At 35.5% G+C, this 19,012-nt stretch overlaps 1 protein-coding gene across 5 annotated transcripts in view; it reads left to right on the forward strand.

The window, feature by feature from the left end:
* Positions 1-19,012, forward strand: part of Ac78C (adenylyl cyclase 78C) — a 665,405-nt gene that overhangs the window by 576,365 nt on the left and 70,028 nt on the right. For all 5 annotated transcript variants that reach the window (XM_069833500.1, XM_069833501.1, XM_069833502.1 and 2 more), the window contains exons 9-11: positions 7,313-7,462; positions 9,043-9,179; positions 13,863-13,956. In XM_069833500.1, coding sequence (XP_069689601.1) covers positions 7,313-7,462; positions 9,043-9,179; positions 13,863-13,956 — 381 coding nt within the window. The remainder of the gene's footprint in view (positions 1-7,312; positions 7,463-9,042; positions 9,180-13,862; positions 13,957-19,012) is intronic.

Consider the following 19,012-nt stretch of genomic DNA (forward strand, 5'->3'; position numbering starts at 1 on the left):
TTCCTGATCTGCAATCTGTTAACCTTATAGAGATGGCCTTTCCATAAGTAGACTCTGTTGCGGGTCGCCGTCGTTGTTGTTGGTCGTCGTCGCCCTCGGCTGCCAGCTCCGAAATATGGAAAGTATCTCGAGGATGCACGTCGATGTTAATAATTAATTACGTACACTGATTAATTTGGGCGCCAGCCTCCTCGAGATTACTTCGGTAGAGGATGAGGTTCCCAGGTCAGCTGCAAAACGGTCGGGACATGGGGTTTGGGAGACGTGCTCGTAGGTTGAAATGATGTAGGCGCACACCAGAAGTTGTTGGTAAGAACAATGAAAACGTTTATTATTATTATTAAGTGTTCGTTTCAGATTAGCAGAAATGCGCGTCCAAGTGTATAATATCTCGCTCTCACTTCCCGCAAGTTGGTATACTAATTTCTGAGTTCACGTAATTATATCTTTTGTACTATAAAACACCAGTAATATAACGGACAGTTGATAACGTGATGAGAGGAAAGAATTCAGACTTATAATAATAATGCAACACACGACTTCTTATTACACCCACTAAAAAATTCTAAGTCCGTAAATTGTTATACTTCCGAGTTAGGTTTGCCGAGAATATGTGGAGTGTGACCTCTCCGAACACTGTGTATCTGCCTTCTCTCTATCTGCCAAATCTATCCCCTACTTTCAACCACCAAACATAGAATTTCACCCTCCTATCTATATATCACGTGTCTCTATTAAGAATCCTGATTGGCCATGATTACACTTACGTCACTTAAGACGCGTTCTTCAAAAATTGTTCGTTAACTAGAACATCCCCCTACTTCCGGCGTCCTATTCTCTGACATATACCAGATCATCTCTTTTGGAACCTGGCTTGGCGTCATCTTACTGACCACCCGCAGGCAAAGTCCATACATTCCCTCATCAGTCAACTCCACGCCTGGACACATGTTTCCTGTCAGCCTGGCTTCCCTTTCGGTCTTCCTGTCCACCTGTTACTTCCGTCTCAGATTTTGAAACTAACTTACACGTCCATGCTTCTTACTATCCATATGAGAATATTAACACGAAATACTAATCTAATGAAAATCTCCTTATCCTATACGAGGAACCGTCTCAACTCCTACCGCTCGTTCAATCTGTTGGGCAGATTTTTCAGGTAATGGTAAAATTCTAGCTGTGTACCAAATTTTTGCAAGGGCTATGGCATTTATATGCCAAATTCTTTGTATGATATTTAAATTTCTACTTAATTGTTGCAACATAATGCCCTTTACTTTACCCACAATCTTAGACCAGTTTATTTCTAGTGTTTCTTCAAGACTGCGTGTGAAAACAATGCCTAAAATTTTAATTTGTTCTTGGGTAGGTATATTTATAAGTGATGCTTCCACGGGCCATTTACCAAGAGGGAGTAAGGAAGATTTTAAATAATTTATTTTTGCTCCTGAAGCTTCCATGTGGTAAGACAAAATTTTTTTAATTGGATGTATATGGTTCGGATCTTGAATGAGAAAAGAGATGTCATCAGCATAAGCTCGTACGGTGTGTAGATTCTTGTTGGTACTAATGCTTGAAACATAATCATATATTGATCTAATACAAGGTTCTATAATAATAGCGAAAAGTATAGTTGATAAGGGGCAGCCTTGTCGAATACCTTTCTCTATTTTCACTGGGGTCGTAAGATATCCATTAACAGATATCTTTGAGTGCGCTGTTTCATACAAAGCCCGAATTGTGTCTAGCATTACTACGGGAATATTGAAATGTTCCAGGACTCGATACATATACTGATGGTCGATGTTGTCAAAGGATTTTTCGAGATCCAAAGAAATCAGAGCTGCTTGTTCGTTAGGATGAATATGGTAGTGCATAATAGCCTTACGTACTGTTGCCAAATTTTCGAAAATATTTCGTCCAGGAATGCCACACGTCTGCCCAATTTTAATGATGTCGGGTAAAACTTCTTTTAAGCGATTGGCCATGACTTTCATTAAAAGTTTATAGTCTGTATTTAGTAAAGAGATGGGACGAAAATCTGTAATGGTCTTGGGAGATCGTTTGGGAATTAGGACTATGATACCATCGGTGAAACCTAAGGGAATCTTATGTTCAATGTAAATTTCATTGAATGCTTCTAACAATGAATCTTTAACATACTGCCAATAGGATTTATAAAAATTATACGTTAACCCATCTGGACCTGGAGCAGTGTTACTTGTTGTTTGCTTTAATGCGCTCTCAATTTCTTGCAGAGTTATTCGTCGTGCCATGGCATCGTGTTGATCTAAATTGATGTGATGTTTTACACCCTGAAGTAGAAAATTACTAGCTTCTTCAGATGTTGGAGTCCTCTGGTACAGATGTGTGTAATAGTTCCTGGCTTCATTCAAACACTGTTTTGTTGTTTTTAAGTCGTCTCCATTGCTGTTCTTTAAATTAGTGATGTAATGCATTTGTCCTCGTTGCTTTTCTTTTACTATATGATATAGGGCACTTCTTTCTTCTGCAGCCATTGATAATTGTCTTGCTCGGATTGCCGTACCTTCCATCACGTTCTTTTGAATTGCACAGAGTTTGTGTTTAATTTCTTGCATTTCTGCGTAGACACATTCTCCCTGAGATTGTTTTGCATGCAAATCCTGTAGTACACTATAATAAAAGTTAAGAGAATTTTTTCTGTTTTTTGCGTTCATATATCCTACAGATTTAAAAAAGGATTGTATCTTGGGTTTTATAAGTTGTTGCCACATATCACCTTTTGTTAATTTAATTTTGTTAACTTCTTGTCGACGTTTTAATTGATACAGTTCTTCCTGAAATTGTCGTCTTGTATTTTCATCATTCAAGAGCGCAGAATTTAATTTCCAATATCCTTTACCATATAACGGTAACGCTCTGTCAGTGGTTAATTTCATGATAACACTATCGTGATCAGAGAACGGGATTGGAAGGACAGAAATATGACGTACGGATTGTATCATTCCTTGTGTGAGGTAAAAACGGTCAATTCTAGAAGCCATATTTTGACGATGAAATGTGTAATTGGTTTGAGAAGGATGTTTCTGCTCCCAAGCATCTTTTAAATGAAGTCTTGTGAATATAGAATCTAACGCTGGCGAAAAATTATAATTTCCGGATTGATCTTTTGCACTGAGTACACAATTAAAGTCTCCGCCGAAAATTAACTTATGGTACCTATGACGGAAAAAATACGGTAGTTCGGTTCTAATGAAATTCTCTCTTTCTTGCCTTTTATTTGTTCCAGATGGTAAGTATGTATTTATTATCAATGTATCGTCAGCTGTGATTGATGTTATTCTACCACTGGGATGCAATTCTTGTGTAGAAATATGGATTCCGTTCCTATGAACTATTGCGGTTCCTCGTTGGTGTTCGCCAATGTTTACAACATAATTAAAATTGGGGAGCTAAGGTTATCAGTATTTACCTCCTGTAATAGTAAAATATCGATATCACTGTGTACTAAAAAGTCTCGTAACATAATCTGTTTGTGTTTTTCTCTGATACAATTGACATTGATGGTGGCGATAGTTCTTAATAATATCGCCATTAATGGAATATATACGAGACTGAACTTAAAGAACATTACAATCATGTGACATGAGCCTGCTTGTTGTTTATGGTATAAGACTGGTTGAACCATGCGTCAAAATATCCTTTTTTTCAGCTTTGTAGTTTTTACTCGACCCTTGATAAGGATGTGGTCGACATTTTGTTTTATCTTTTTCGTCTTTAGACAGTACCTTATATTCCGGAATCAATTGTTCTTGTTGCTTTGCACGTTCTTTTCCTTCATGTGTTTCTAGCTGTAAGTCATTCTGAGTAGATTCTTGAATCATTCCTGATGATGAAAGTGTGTCCATTTTTTCCATTGACTTGTCATTCGACGTTACAGGATGATTATTGCCATTGATGTTCGACTTGTATGCTGATCTTCCCGTTGGTGGGTCGATCGTCAACAAAACAATTTCTTTGTTGTCATGTTGTTTACGTTTAATCTTGTCTTTAACTGGTGATACGTCAGATTCTCTCTCTCCTTCCGAGCCTGATTCCGTCTCTTCTTATAAGTCCAGTTCCGCGGTGTGTTTTCTCTTAGTCGTACTGTTTTCAGCTTCCATTGCGTGTGTCTCTTGTGAGATGTTTATATTATCTGTGTCTTCTTTACTCTGGGAAGTTAAGTGTGATTGAAGGATGTCACTCATGAGTAGTTTAGTATGTCGGGGTTGTATGGGGAGTCTAGTGCGTTGTTTCGGACATTGCTCTTTTAAATGGGTTGATTCATGACAAATGAAGCATGTCTGAACTTGTCCTGGGTATGAGAGGGATACCTGATAATGGCAATGTTCAGAGTGGCAGGAATATTATCTTTAATTTCCATTCTAACTGCTTTGATTCCGTTATTAACTGGTAATAGATATTGTGTACTCCATTTTTCATTTTTGATGTCAAGCACTTTTCCATATTTACTAAGAACTCCTGTAAGTATAGAGTTAGGTACTTCTGGTGGGAGATTAAAACATCGTACTGTTATCGCATATGTGTCTGCCGCCGATATTGTAACTTTGGTTATTTCGCCCGATTCATATCTAAAGTCTTGGGGTTGTTGATATTTATGTAACAAATTTTCATATATAACAGGAGACATTACCTTGACATAAATTGCTCGTTCTCTGCTATTAAGTTGTACCGTGTCCACTTGATCGATGTTCAAACCAATATAGTTTACAAGCCAGTGGTGAATTTCTAATGCTGCGGGTCTTGTTGCTGCAGGGTCGAAGTTGATTTTCATTGTGTTGACACGTTTATATGTTGACATGTTTACAGTATAACACTATAAAACTGTTCCCGTTGGTTATATTATTAATGTTAATAATTTTAAATAATAGACTTAAGTAGACAAAAAAAAACAAAGTTAGTATCACGTAGTGATGTAAACAAAAGTAAATGAAAGTTTCACTATAACACTGGTCAGATGCTTGTCTGCTACGCACACAACCTTCACTCACCGTGTCTCTTAGTGAACTCACTTCGATCTACTATTTTTTTTTTTTTTTTTTTTGTATATCAGCATGCTCCATTACATTGGAGTAATACTACATGCTTTACATAAAATATTACAATAATTAGTTACATAATTTATGAGAACAAGATATTTACAATTTTGATTGCGATGTTGAAATTCTTATAGATACAAGTGTTGCCTAATTGTACTTCTTATATTTTAGGTTACCATCATTGTTAATATTATTTCTAATTTCAATTCTGTTACATTTTGCCAAATTCTATGGATTCGAGCTACTATTGACTAAACTACAAACGCTAGTGTTACCACCTGGATGCACTCCTACATTACTGGACGCCAGCAGCATGTCATATCTAATAATCGTTTCTCATCCGGGTGGACTGTAAACACAGGAGTTCCTCAGGGTTCAGTATTAGGCTCCTTGCTATCCTTTATTTATATAAACGGAATTTCTAAACCATTGAAGCACTGTAGATATCAAATATATGCAGACGACGTTCAATTATATATTTCATCCGTCTTGATGCACTGTGTGTCAGCATTAATAGTCTTAATGAAGATCTAGACTCTATCTCTTCCTGGTCTCAACAATTTGGACTTAATCTAACGCATGTAAATCACAGGCTATTCTGTTGGCGAACCGTAGATTAATTCCTGATGTCAACGACCTGAATATTCCATCAATAAAAAACAAATATCCCGTTTAGCTCGACAGTAAAAAAGACCTCGGAGTTCATTTCGAATCTAATCTCAATTGGGATATACATAATTATTAAAACATGTAAGAAGGCATTCTCTATTCTCCATTCACTAAAAATATTGTATCATTATCCCTCTTAATTAAAAGAGACGCTGGAACAGACATTCATTCTACCTCATTTCGATTATTCACACTTTTTGTTCAGTGTTCTCAGGATTGATTCCTCCCAGAAACTACAGCGTGTTGATAACGCGTGCGTTCGCTTCATTTGAAATGTTCGACACTATAATCATATCTCACCATCTTTCGAGAAGTATCATGGCTTAGGTTACATGAGAGGAGAAATCAGCACTCGCTTTATCTCTTATATCTAATTATGCACACTTCATCCTCCTCTTAATTATTCGCCCTTTCCATACTCTCTCTCGCTATCATAATATTAATACTCGATCACAACGCGATAACAAGCTAGAATCCCATTCCACACATCACTCCTGCATTCCTCTCTTTCACTCTTGCTATCTCTCGTCACTGGAACTCTCTGCCGCCTGAAGTCAAGGGCTGCCGAACCTTGAAATCTTTCAAATCCAAGTTAGAAAATTATCTTATGACGAGTTGTCAAACTAACTTACTGTTATGACAAGTGTTGTATTGCATGCTTCCACGTATCACTACATTTTTTTATATTCTATTTATTTATTTATTTATTTATTTATTCATTTATTTCCTTGTATTCTTATAGATTTTTACCTAATTCCGTTGATTATAAATATGAGATTAACTGCAAATATTTTAATTGCTGTAGTTTATTTGCCAGACGTCAAGATCTTGATTATTAATTTTTTTGTAAAGTCATTAAGGGTGATATTGATTGTGAATCCTTCCTAAGCAATATCAGTCTTTGTATTCCTGCTAAGGGTTTAAGATTTCATAAAATTTTTTACAATAGAAATTCTAAATCTCTCTCTCTTGTCTCCAGATGTATAAAATAACCCAATTTGCATGGATTCAACTTGAATCCATTTAAGGCGTAGCACATACTTTTTTGAGCTTTATGTCAGTTGTTATTAATTTATGTCTTTCGTTTAGATATGTATTGCATTATTAGACTATTCTTGTTATCTCTTTTATCATTTTTATTATATTTATCTATAAGATTCCATCTTTCATTTTCATTTATTATAATTCAAATTGTCATTTTTTTATAATTATTCCTATGTACTTTTCTATAATTTCTATCATTGTTAATGTTCTTGTAACTATATTGTCATGTGCTGAACTGTTATTGGCCCCTGGCTGATGTACAGCACATTAAATGTTAGTAAACAAATAAATTATTATTATTATTATTATTATTATTATTATTATTATTATTATTATTATTATTATTATTATTATTATTATTATTATTATTATAGAAGCTCACTTTCAAAATTGAAATCCAGCATGAATTATTTAATTCCCTCTATTCAGTGTTTCGACATACAGCAGGATATGAAATAATTTCTTGCACAAATTGACATGTAAATTGTGAAATTTGATTAAATATTCTGTGCCTGCAGGAGAACCATTGCCTTCGTATCAAGTTGCTGGGCGACTGTTACTATTGTGTGTCCGGCTTGCCTAGAGCCCGTGGAGACCACGCTCATTGTTGCGTTGAAATGGGACTCCACATGATCAAGGCTATACAATACGTACGACACAAAACACAGGTACCTACCTATAATGAAGTAGAAAATGTAAAAATGTCGGCATTTGTATTGGTAGGGGTATTGTGCATATTCGTACATTTTGTATTAATATATACGAGTACACAGTGGGTCAAAAACAACATTTCTTGATAATGTACTGTTGAAAAGAGCAGACTTCCTAGATTAGTAGGACATATACATTGATTTGACACTCATATAATCTCAGAGAGCTTAATATAACGTGATGCAAACAAAATCAATTTTAGAGACAATTTACTGCTTCAGAATACAAGAATTGGTTAATTTAAAAGTAATTAACTTTGAAATGAACAAAATTTAAAATTACGTTCTATGTGATCACAATTTGTCTGAACAATATTTGCAGGCATCTTTCTCATTGTTCATTAACAGCAGGTATTTGTCTTTGATGAATCTGGTTCCTACATTCAATAAGACTTCGTTTGAAATGTTCATGAAAATTCTTGCCTCATAGTGAACTGCCTTTTGCAGTTGACTACACACAAAATAGACCATAGAATTAAGATTTGGATTAGAAAGTGGCTATTTAACATGGTGCTAGGAAATCAGCACAGTTCATCTGCAGATATTCCACTGTGCAATTTGCCCAATGAGCTGGCGCCCCATCTTACATAAAGCAATAATTTGTCATGGCGTCTTCTGTTTCTGGATACATCTGAAATAGAACATCTTCACAGTATGATTATGCATTGAACTTTATTCCCTTTTCAGTGAAAAGTAGGCTAATTTAGTTGTTCCTACATTGGAACTACCGCTAAAACCATTGCAGAATTTGAGAAATGTAATCTTTCGCAGAATAAACTCACATGTATAATATTTTTTTTTAGGTATAGTAGAAAGAAACTCTGTCATTCTTAGTGTTTCTTGAAACTTTAGTGTTTTATGAAGCTCGATAGTATTTTTTATCTGTGAACCATATGTTTTTGGATTTCTAGTGTACATGTGAACTTACGACTTACGCATTAGCCTCAAGGCCTGCCTGTGATTTTGCACTGCCTCAGAAAAATAAAAAATCATGCGTAATAAATTTTGAATAACTAAATATTACGGTACTTTTCAAATCTACAAGGACGGGGAACATTTCTATTGAAAGAAGCATTGAAATGCAATTTTTAGTAACTGAAATAAGAAACGTTTAAATTGTGTACTTTTTTTTACCCACTGTGTATATTGGATGGTAATTTCTTGGATTTGCTATTATAATCTTATGGCGATTTAGAACTATGAAATCAGTGCTTTCTTTTCGTTGTGCTCTTTCTTCGTTTCCTTTGTTTCTTTCTCACTTCACTTCCTTCTTTCGCGTTGATCCGCTCTTAATTTCTTCTTCATCCTTTTCCCTCATCTTCTTTCACGCTATTATTTAAGCGCTTGATTCTCTCTTTTTTTCCTGATATTCCAACCATCTCATTGCTCTTTCCATCTCTCCTCCCTGCGTCAGCTTTGCTTTATTTTGTGTTCTTAACAGAGAATTAACATAGTAGTGTTCATTATTTGCTAATGAAATTTTATTGTTGTTTTTTTATGCATTATTATTATTTTGTGGGTTTGTGTGTGTGTTACAGGTTGACCTTGATATGCGTATAGGGATTCATTCGGGCTCTGTTCTGTGCGGTGTTCTTGGTCTCCGCAAGTGGCAGTTCGATGTTTGGTCCTATGATGTCACATTGGCCAACCACATGGAGTCGGGTGGCATTCCAGGGTAAGAACTGAAACATATCTATTGTTCTTTTCCTATTCATAATTATAACTCTCACAATTGAATTACGAATATATAAATTTTGACACTTGAAAAACTAGCAGAAGACTTGCGAAATGGTTGCTCACTTCAGTAATGTACATCCATCACTAGCTTAGTAATCTGCTAGTCTTCTCCTTATTTCTATATCTCATTATTAATTATCGAATGTCTGTCAATTAAAATAACCTTTCTCTGCTTATTTTAATGATGGTGTAATAGTGTTTACGTTTGGAAGAATGCATAATCCTACATGACGATGACTGCATGCTTGCATTGAAGCCGCGGGTGGTCATTTGAGCATTTCCTGTAAGGGTAAACAACCTGAACGATAACTCAGAGTTTTCTCTTTGTCTCCCACCCGGTGATGACGTGGGTCTCACTTGTTACGATACATCCTGTGTATACTATGACAATAATTGAATGTTTCTGTAATACGTAGTAAGCAGTGCTGGTAGAGAAAATTATACAAAGCTTTTGGATATATCCAAGTCAATAGCAAAAATAAACAAGTGCTATATGAAATACTCAAATGACGAGAGCGATGTATTTTATATATTGACACAGAACATCATATATAAAATTTCTTCATGTGTAACTTTCAACAAGAATAGATGCCATAATAAACTTCTTTAACAAGCGACAAGCTACCGGCTTAGCGAGCGAGACTTATACTCCGAGACTGCACTCGGGCTTCCATTCGAATCTCGTTTGGGCTCATTGCCTGAGTTGGTTTTCCGAGATTGTCCCAACTGCGAGGCGAATGTCAGATAATCCCATGGCGAATCCTCGGACTCATCAAAATATCATCTCGCTTCCACCAGTCCTACCGACAGCAGATAATTCTAAAGGAAGACAGAGACAGAAAGGAGATGGTCTACATATCATTTGTATTCTAGTTACTGTTACGGCTAATAATAATTGATTGAAGACAAAATACAAATTTTATTCAAATATCTTAAGATTGTGTAAATATATATATTTAATTATTCAAGATAATTTAATTTTGTACATTGAAAGTGAATTTACATTACTTTGGATTTTTTTAACAAAAGCTCGTGCGAAATGGCTATTGGAAAAATTGCGAGTATTTTTACGTACCGTTATAATATGCCTTCAACATGTTCAGAACAGAAAACAGGCTATCCAAAGCCGAATACAAAATAAACAGTGTTGATGTGTGCACAAAGTTTCACCAGTTGCAACCAACTTTGATTTTTTTCCGGTCATAGTTATGTTTATAGTATGATTAATTAATTACTATATTACTTGGTATTTGCACTTTTGGTGAGCAATATCTATAGAGTTGATATCGGTTTGGTTTACCGATGTACCGGCGCTCGGGGTCCTCGGCGAGGATTGCGGTTGCGGGCGCCAGATTTAGTACTGTAACAACGCAATTAAACTGCAACACACTTACCTTATAATAGAGATAGACGATAATTTCCTTGTAATAGAATATGAAAATGTAGATCCACTTCTCCTACACAAGTGGAATATATCGTATAAATATGTATTATCTAATACCGGTAAACGTTTTAAAATTAAAGTAACGCATTGGCAGATTAAAAAAAAATCATATTTATTTTTGTCCGTAGAGACCTGGCGAGCGAATATTTACAACATGTCTTGCACACAAACGCTCTTTCTTTTAAGAGTCAAATAGTTGTCATTCTATGCGGTTTCTAAAACTAAACTACACTCATAACAACCGCACAATTGCACAACACGCATGATGGGCACTTTAACGTCAAGGGGAATCTGGGAGCAGAACACTGGCCGATCCACATGCCGTAGGTCGGTAAACCAAGCCATAACAACTCTGTATTTATTTTTGTGTAATGAAATAGTTCAGGGAAGTGCGATAAAATTAACCCATTAATGCCCAGAACGTTTTTTTGTAGATTTTAGAACTTATATTCATATTCTACCATCGCAATGATACGAAATGAACATCTGAATATTTTTCCAAAAAATCCGGACATTATTAGGCTTTTATAGGTCTATTATTGAAGTGGTAGGAAATCCTGCCACTGGGAAATAAAGACATAAAAAATATACTTATTAAGTTATCATATTCAAAACCTCGAAATATGTTTGCAAATCATACATGTTATGTACTTTTCACTTCTTTCACATAATTTATACATCGCACAAAGGCTACAGGTGTTGAAATAATTGTTTACATAGGAAAAAATATATTTAAAAAACAATACATTTTACAATGTGCTGCTCATTTTTCAGTGTGATAGATTTTCTGGCATTCTGGATGCAGTGGTACATTACATTTTTCACGTACGAATGTTGTACGATGTCCACACTGCTTGCATCGTGCATTAGAATGTTCACTACGGATGATCCAGTGATCAATCCTGTCGAAACGAACATTATCATAAGGAATTTCTCGAATTTGAAGTGCTGAGCGAGGAGAATTTCTAGGTTTCCCGTACTGGACTAGGAGTTGCGGATTGCATTGCTGTTAGACAGTTAGTAGTGATATCCCGGGGTGCGATAAAGCCTCCACGCATTTAGACTCCATGCAAACAGGGTCCACCACCATTTCTGTAAGTTGCTACATATTGATCATTGGAATGCACATTACCCATATATCTATTATGCAGTGGAACTGAATGTTATTGGCTTATTTGAATCGTCCTCTTTGTCTTGGAAATCCAATGTTTAGCTTTTCAAATCCAAGTCGTTTTACCAACATTTCTGGCGACTGTAACTACACTATTGTCATTCCATTTCACTAAAATTACATCATCTGCAACAACAGTCTCCATAGCTCCTCTCTCTTTCTTTGGAATTTTAAGTTTATTTGTAGGAGGAGCCTTATGCACCCTGTTGCGGATTGTTCCTGTTGCTCCAATGTCCTCAGCACCTAGGTCATGCATAAGATCAATGGACGTGAAATAGTTATCAAAAAATACATGACTGCCCTTTTGGATATCAGTCTTCTTTAGAAGTCCAAAAACAACACCTGTCCTTTCCCTGAAGTTCGTAGGTTCGTACTATTGTCACATGCTCCGCATGCAGTACAAAGGGACCAGAGTTTGAAACCAAACCTTATTGGTTTCGCTCAAATGAACTGTTTGGTTCCATGTCTGCTACAATATGGGACAATTGTTTCATCAATATTCAGGTGTTCTGGAATGTCACAGACTTTGAATGACTTATTTAGTGTATCGAAAATTAGTCTAACTTAGCGATCATTTGAAATTGCCATATTATCAGCAAAATGCAGTCGTCTCATATCGACAAACGTATTCCACCTCATTGAATCAGGAATCAAAATACTATGTAAAAATGATAATGCAGCCTACTCCAATAAAGTCGCCAGTGTGGAAGTTTATTATAACCAGAAATCAAAAGAATGCCGAGAAAAACTAAAATATTATCTTTTGTTGTAGAGTCAGTAGAATGAGTAGATAGATTTTTCTGGATACAGTAGATCCTATTTTGGTCCAAGATCAAGTCTATGAGCGTGGTGGTGGTGGTGGTGGTGGTGGTGGTGGTGGTGGTGGTGGTGGTGGTGGTGGTGGTGGCGGCGGCGGCGGTAGTGGTAGTGGTGGTGCATTACTTTCGTTATCAGAATCAGAGTCAAATTGGGCGTCACTCTGCAGCATACGCCAAGGTAAATGAGAGAGTCCTCATTTGTTTCGGACTCAGGTTGCTCCCGTGGAGGAAGAATTGCTACATTCAGTCGTCTGCGATTCTTATTACGCCGTATTTGCAACATATCACATATTTCATTGACAGTGTACAACCGTGAACTGCAAAAATATTCAAATCAGTATAGGTGTAATATAAATGACTACGTTATATCCCAGTGGTAGGAAAACCTGCCATCAAAGTTTAGGCTACAATAAAGTAAGTTATGTTATAAATTATGAAATGATGTCAGTCACAAATTATTCAGGTAGCATGGTTTATTGACTATGTATTTTCATAATCAGGTATCATTTGTTACTTTAAAAATGTGTACTACTTGCACACTTTCTCCCGCGTTGCAAGCCATCTTTTGAAGAGAAGTTGAACCGTGACTTCGAACCAATGTACCGATGCACTCAATTAACTAATGTTATTAAAATTCGAAAATACCATGCGGAATATATCTTAGAATCCATTGTTGCAGTATTCATAACAAAATAATTTATTTATACATTGTAAAAATTTAAAACTTGATTGGTAGGAAAACCTGCCATTGGCATTAATGGGTTAATACAATTTCAAAGAAAGATGTAATGAATACTTGTGAAGTGAGCAAACATTTTATCGAAATATATTTTATAAATGTTTTGGACAAATTCAAAGTGTAAATATAATAATTAAATCTCTAACAAACTTTTTAAAATAAAGATATTGGATTTTGATCCAATAGAAATCAAATGCAGTATATGAACATGCTTTGAACAAAAATCCATTACGTACATTTACATGTTTAAAATCGTTCTAACTAAATAACAAATCTGCCCCAGAAAGCGACGTGAGGGCAGCTTTGTAATTACCATATCGTTATGTCAATAAATTTCGTGTTTAGAAAATCCTCAGAAGCAGAGGTGTGCGATGAGGCACTCGACTGGCACAGCTTTGTATTTCTGAAGGCACTTGACAACAATAAGCAATAAACGAATATTGTTTCAGTCGAGTCCACATCTCGAGAGCCACACTGGACTGCCTTAATGACGTGTATGAAGTTGAGCCAGGCTATGGCGACACGAGGGACAACTATCTCAAGGTAAACACACACAACAGAAAAAAAAAAATAAAAACATGTTTGTCCTCTCCCTTTTCAAATTTCAGAGACGTACTATAAGAATCATATTAATGAGGCCCTTCACCTCTCTTCTCCATGAAAGTAACAAACATTTTGTTCTTTTGAATATCCTAATATTTATTGACATTTCTAAAATTACATAAATAGGTAATTCGAAATTGTACATAAGCCTACCTACCTTATTATAGTAAGTTGTGTCAAATTAATAAACTACAAATTAACAATTTTAACGTTTCTTTCTTTAGAGCTCACTATATTAAAAATTCTCTGCATTAACATTAAAATTCGCAAAATATATTTGTAGAAAAGGTTAGTCTATTAGTTTAAATTATTTGTGAAATACATTATTATTATTATTATTATTATTATTATTATTATTAGTAGTAGTAGTAGTAGTAGTAGTAGTAGTAGTATTGTTATTGTTATTATTAGTATTATTGTTATTATTATTATTATTATTATTATTATTATTATTATTATTAATGCAATTTCAAAATAATTTAGCCCTATTTCCACTAGTGCTATTGTTACAAATAAGAAAAAATAAGAAATACAAAAAAAAAACTAAATCTAAAGTTAATAATAATCATATTTACATTATGAAAGATGCTTAAAGTCAGGAGTGTCTTCACGAAATCGCTTATAAATTGTATACACCCATTTAAACAGCACTGTTTTCGAAATATCCTATCAAAGAATGTGTGGAAAGATATTACACTCACTAAATTGAGCTTCTAACCTATTCCTCATACGGTTTTGCTATGAAATGATTGATTGGCTGTGTATAACATTCTCATATGCATGCGAAACAAATTAGAGAATAAATAAAATGTATACTACTATGTATTTCTCATATCGACTGCAATCGTATGTATATTTATCGTCGACATTTGCACATTCTGCTGGGAATCACAAAACAGATATAAAAATACGATTTTTAGAAATATTAGAAAAGATTAAGTTTACATGTTCTGCATGTATTTATGAAAGACAACCACAACAACTGTCAAACTGCACGTGTGTTGAGAGTCACTATTCACTATCTTGCCATCTGACAATCATTTCCACCTTGCAATACCTATGCGAATATTCGGAACAATACACAAATGTACAAGATTTCTAATTTCGAGTGCCCCCACTATCCTCGAAACTCTGTAGCCGAAGTCCACGCATTATTCCCGTTACTGGAGCGATCGAATTGATGCTGTACTATCGCAAGAGTCTCAGGACGCGATCAGCTGACTATAACGAATTTGGCCCCATCAGAGGTGATCAGGAAGAAAGGATAAATGAATTCGATCCCAACCGGCAGTTGTTTACGTATTTAAGTTACTTTCTTTTTAGAGATGGTTAGGAAGAAAGGATAAATGAATTCGTTCCCAACCAGCAGTTGTTTACGTATTTAAATTACTTCATTTCAGATGTGGTTAGGAAGCAAGGATAAATGAATTCGATTCCAACCGGCAGTTGTTTACGTATTTAAGTTACTTCATTTCAGAGGTGGTTAGGAAGAAAGGATAAATGAATTCGATTCCAACCGGCAGTTGTTTACGTATTTAAGTTACTTCATTTCAGAGGAGGTTAGAGAGAAAGGATAAATGAATTCGATTCCAACCGGCAGTTGTTTACGTATTTAAGTTACTTCATTTCAGAGGTGGTTAGGAAGAAAGGATAAATGAATTCGATTCCAACCGGCAGTTGTTTACGTATTTAAGTTACTTCATTTCAGAGGTGGTTAGGAAGAAAGGATAAATGAATTCGATTCCAACCGGCAGTTGTTTACGTATTTAAGTTACTTCATTTCGGAGGAGGTTAGGGAGAAAGGATAAATGAATTCGATCCCAACCGGCAGTTGTTTACGTATTTAAGTTACTTCATTTCAGAGGTGATTAGGAAGAAAGGATAAATGAATTCGATTCCAACCGGCAGTTGTTTACGTATTTAAGTTACTTCATTTCAGAGGTGGTAAAGAAGTTAGGTTAAATGAATTCGTTCCTAACCGGCAGTTGTATACGTATTTAAGTTACTTCATTTCAGATGTGGTTAGGATGAAAGAATAAATGAATTCGATCCCAACCGGCAGTTGTTTGCGTATTTAAGTTACTCGATTTCAGACATGGTTAGGAAGAAAGAATAAATGAATTCGATCTCAACCGGCAGTTGTTTGCGTGTTTAAGTTACTTCATTTCAGAGGAGGTTAGGGAGAAAGGATAAATGAATTCGATTCAAACCGGCAGTTGTTTACGTATTTAAGTTACTTCATTTCAGAGGTGGTTAGGAAGAAAGTATAAATGAATTCGATTCCAACCGGCAGTTGTTTACTTATTTAAGTTACTTCATTTCAGAGGTGGTTAGGAAGAAAGGATAAATGAATTCGATCTCAACCGGCAGTTGTTTACGTATTTAAGTTACTCCATTTCATATACGGTTAGGAAGAAAGAATAAATGAATTCGATCCCAACCGACAGCTGTTTGCGTATTTAAGTTACTCCATTTCGGAGGTGGTTAGGAAGAAAGGAAAAATGAATGCATTCTCAACCGGCAGTTGTTTGCGTATTTAAGTTACTCCATTTCAGATATGGTTAGGAGGAAATAATAAGTGAATTCGATCTCAACCGGCAGTTGTTTACGTATTTAAATTGCTTCATTTCAGAGGTGGTTAGGAAGAAAGAATAAATGAATTCGATCTCAACCGGCAGTTGTTTACGTATTTAAGTTAATTCATTTCAGAGGTGGTTAGGATGAAGGAATAAATGAATTCGATCCCAACCGGCAGTTGTTTACGTATTTAAGTTACTTCATTTCAGAGGTGGTTAGGAAGAAAGATGAAATGAATTCGGCCCCAACCAGAAGTTGTTCACGTACCCAAATCAGACGTAGTTAACCAGAAGTGTTAAATCACGATACAAGAAGAAGGGTACGAGTTTTTATTGCTCTGTGCACTCCAAGATATGTTACGGTAACCATGTCGTCGTGTCATGCGCTTGGTCCAAAGCTGTAACTAAAGTATGTCGTTTACATCTAACTCAGAACTGGTGGAAGTAAATTCAAGAGCTGTATTTAAATAAGCCCTACCAAGAAAATTATTCTAAAATTAGAAACTTCCTGAAAAGCTTTTTTGGATTACCACTGTTAAATGCAGAAGAAATGGGTAACACTTTTGCAGACTGCTTTATTTGAAAGATGCCAAATGATATACAAGTTTGAAAATCTTTGGCACTACGTGCTAGAAAATTACATTGATAAAAACAGCTCTTTTTCTCCGGTTATGTAGGTCGAATTCTGAGAAAAATCCGCCCAAACTACAAATAATTACAAAAGTTTTTCTTCTAATCTTAGCGGTTTGTTTTGCTCCCCACATCCACATTTCAGCTAAATCAGTGATCACCATTGAGATAATTGGAGTTTTAAAGTAGGTTCAGTGTGACACATTTCAATGAGAACTAAACTTAGCAGAGACAGAAAGAAAACACATGATAAATAAGCATTTATTTTACACGAAATTATGATGTATAAAACAATTTAATGTCATAAGAAAATATGATTTTATTAGAGTTGTAGCTTTTAAACAGCTCTCTAAGTGATAATGACTTCCTATTATTTTAACAATTTAACCATATCGGCAACAACAATGTCGACTATAATAAATCTATTTAAAATGGGAAGAAAAGTATTTCTACCTGGACGGCTGGGTCTTAATTTTTGTTCTTGTTGAAGAATTTATGTTTAAAATGGTAAATGAAAAGTTTCTAGCTGAATAGTTGGGACTTAATTTATGTTCTTGTTGGGGACTAATTATTTTTGTGTGAAAGGATATTTGGGGGCAAAGTTTGTTAAACCCGGGTCAGCTGTATGGGTACACATATTACCACAGTCGAGATAGGCTTAAAAACGAGAAGCACAGTGTGGAAAAGCCCATGTTATTCCATTATTAGTTAATAACTTTTCTAGCCTAAGTGTAGCTGGAATTCACAGTGTCGATTTAAATTTGTAATAAAATGTATTGGCGTAAAATTTTGAAGCAAATTAATTTTATAGAGATTTTGTTGCCAGTTCGGTGTTGAGCTACTAGAAATCATATAAGAGGGCTGTTTTAAAAGAAGAGAAATTGGATGAAATTGAAACATCAAAAAGAAGTTATAGAAAATCTCTCACATAGTAGCATTGTGTGCAACTTCACATGAATCCGCACATACAGCAACAAAATTACTGAAAATGTTACCGTGTAAGATTGCAGTAGCCACCGGCGTGGCTCAGTCGGTTAAGGCGCTTGCCTGCCGGTCTGAAGTTGCGTTCGAGCGCGGGTTCGATCCCCGCTTGGGCTGATTACCTGGTTGGATTTTTTCCGAGGTTTTCCCCAACCGTAATGTGAATGCAAGGTAATGTATGGCGAATCCTCGGCCTCATCTCGCCAAATATCATCTCGCTATCACCAATCTCATCGACGCTAAATAACCTAGTAGTTGATACGGCGTCGTTAAATAACCAACTAAAACAAAGATTGTAGTGCATCAAAGACTGAATAATCCTTATAGTAATGCTCAAATTTAGTTTTGTTATTGGTTTCTGCAGACTGTACAGCACACGATGGGTTTGTGAATCCGTAACTGAAATTTTTTACCGACAAAGAGTGCTTGCATTTATCGAGACATGTAAATTCCAAAATAATCGTAATTTGAGTTCGGAAACACCTCACCAGTTGCATGAGCGCCCATATAACATTATTCTTCATAGCATTTCATAAGAACTGAGAGTAATCTTTGACAGTTCATTGAAGCTTATTGACGAGCGGATGGACATGTTCAACATTTGTTGTACTTTAAAGAATAAACTTTGTAGCATTTAATTACACTCTTAATCCTGTAGTTTAATAATAAAATAAAAGAACAGTCTGTATAAGCGTAGGCTACTTCACGGATAAAGGAGGTCTGGTTACGGAAGGACTAGCAGCAGGCCGGTAGTGTTGTGGCGCTGGAGATTGGAATCCTTGTATAAAATAAACAGTACAACAGCATAT

This window comes from Periplaneta americana, chromosome 8, assembly GCF_040183065.1.
Source record: "Periplaneta americana isolate PAMFEO1 chromosome 8, P.americana_PAMFEO1_priV1, whole genome shotgun sequence".
NCBI classification, from domain to species: domain Eukaryota; kingdom Metazoa; phylum Arthropoda; class Insecta; order Blattodea; family Blattidae; genus Periplaneta; species Periplaneta americana.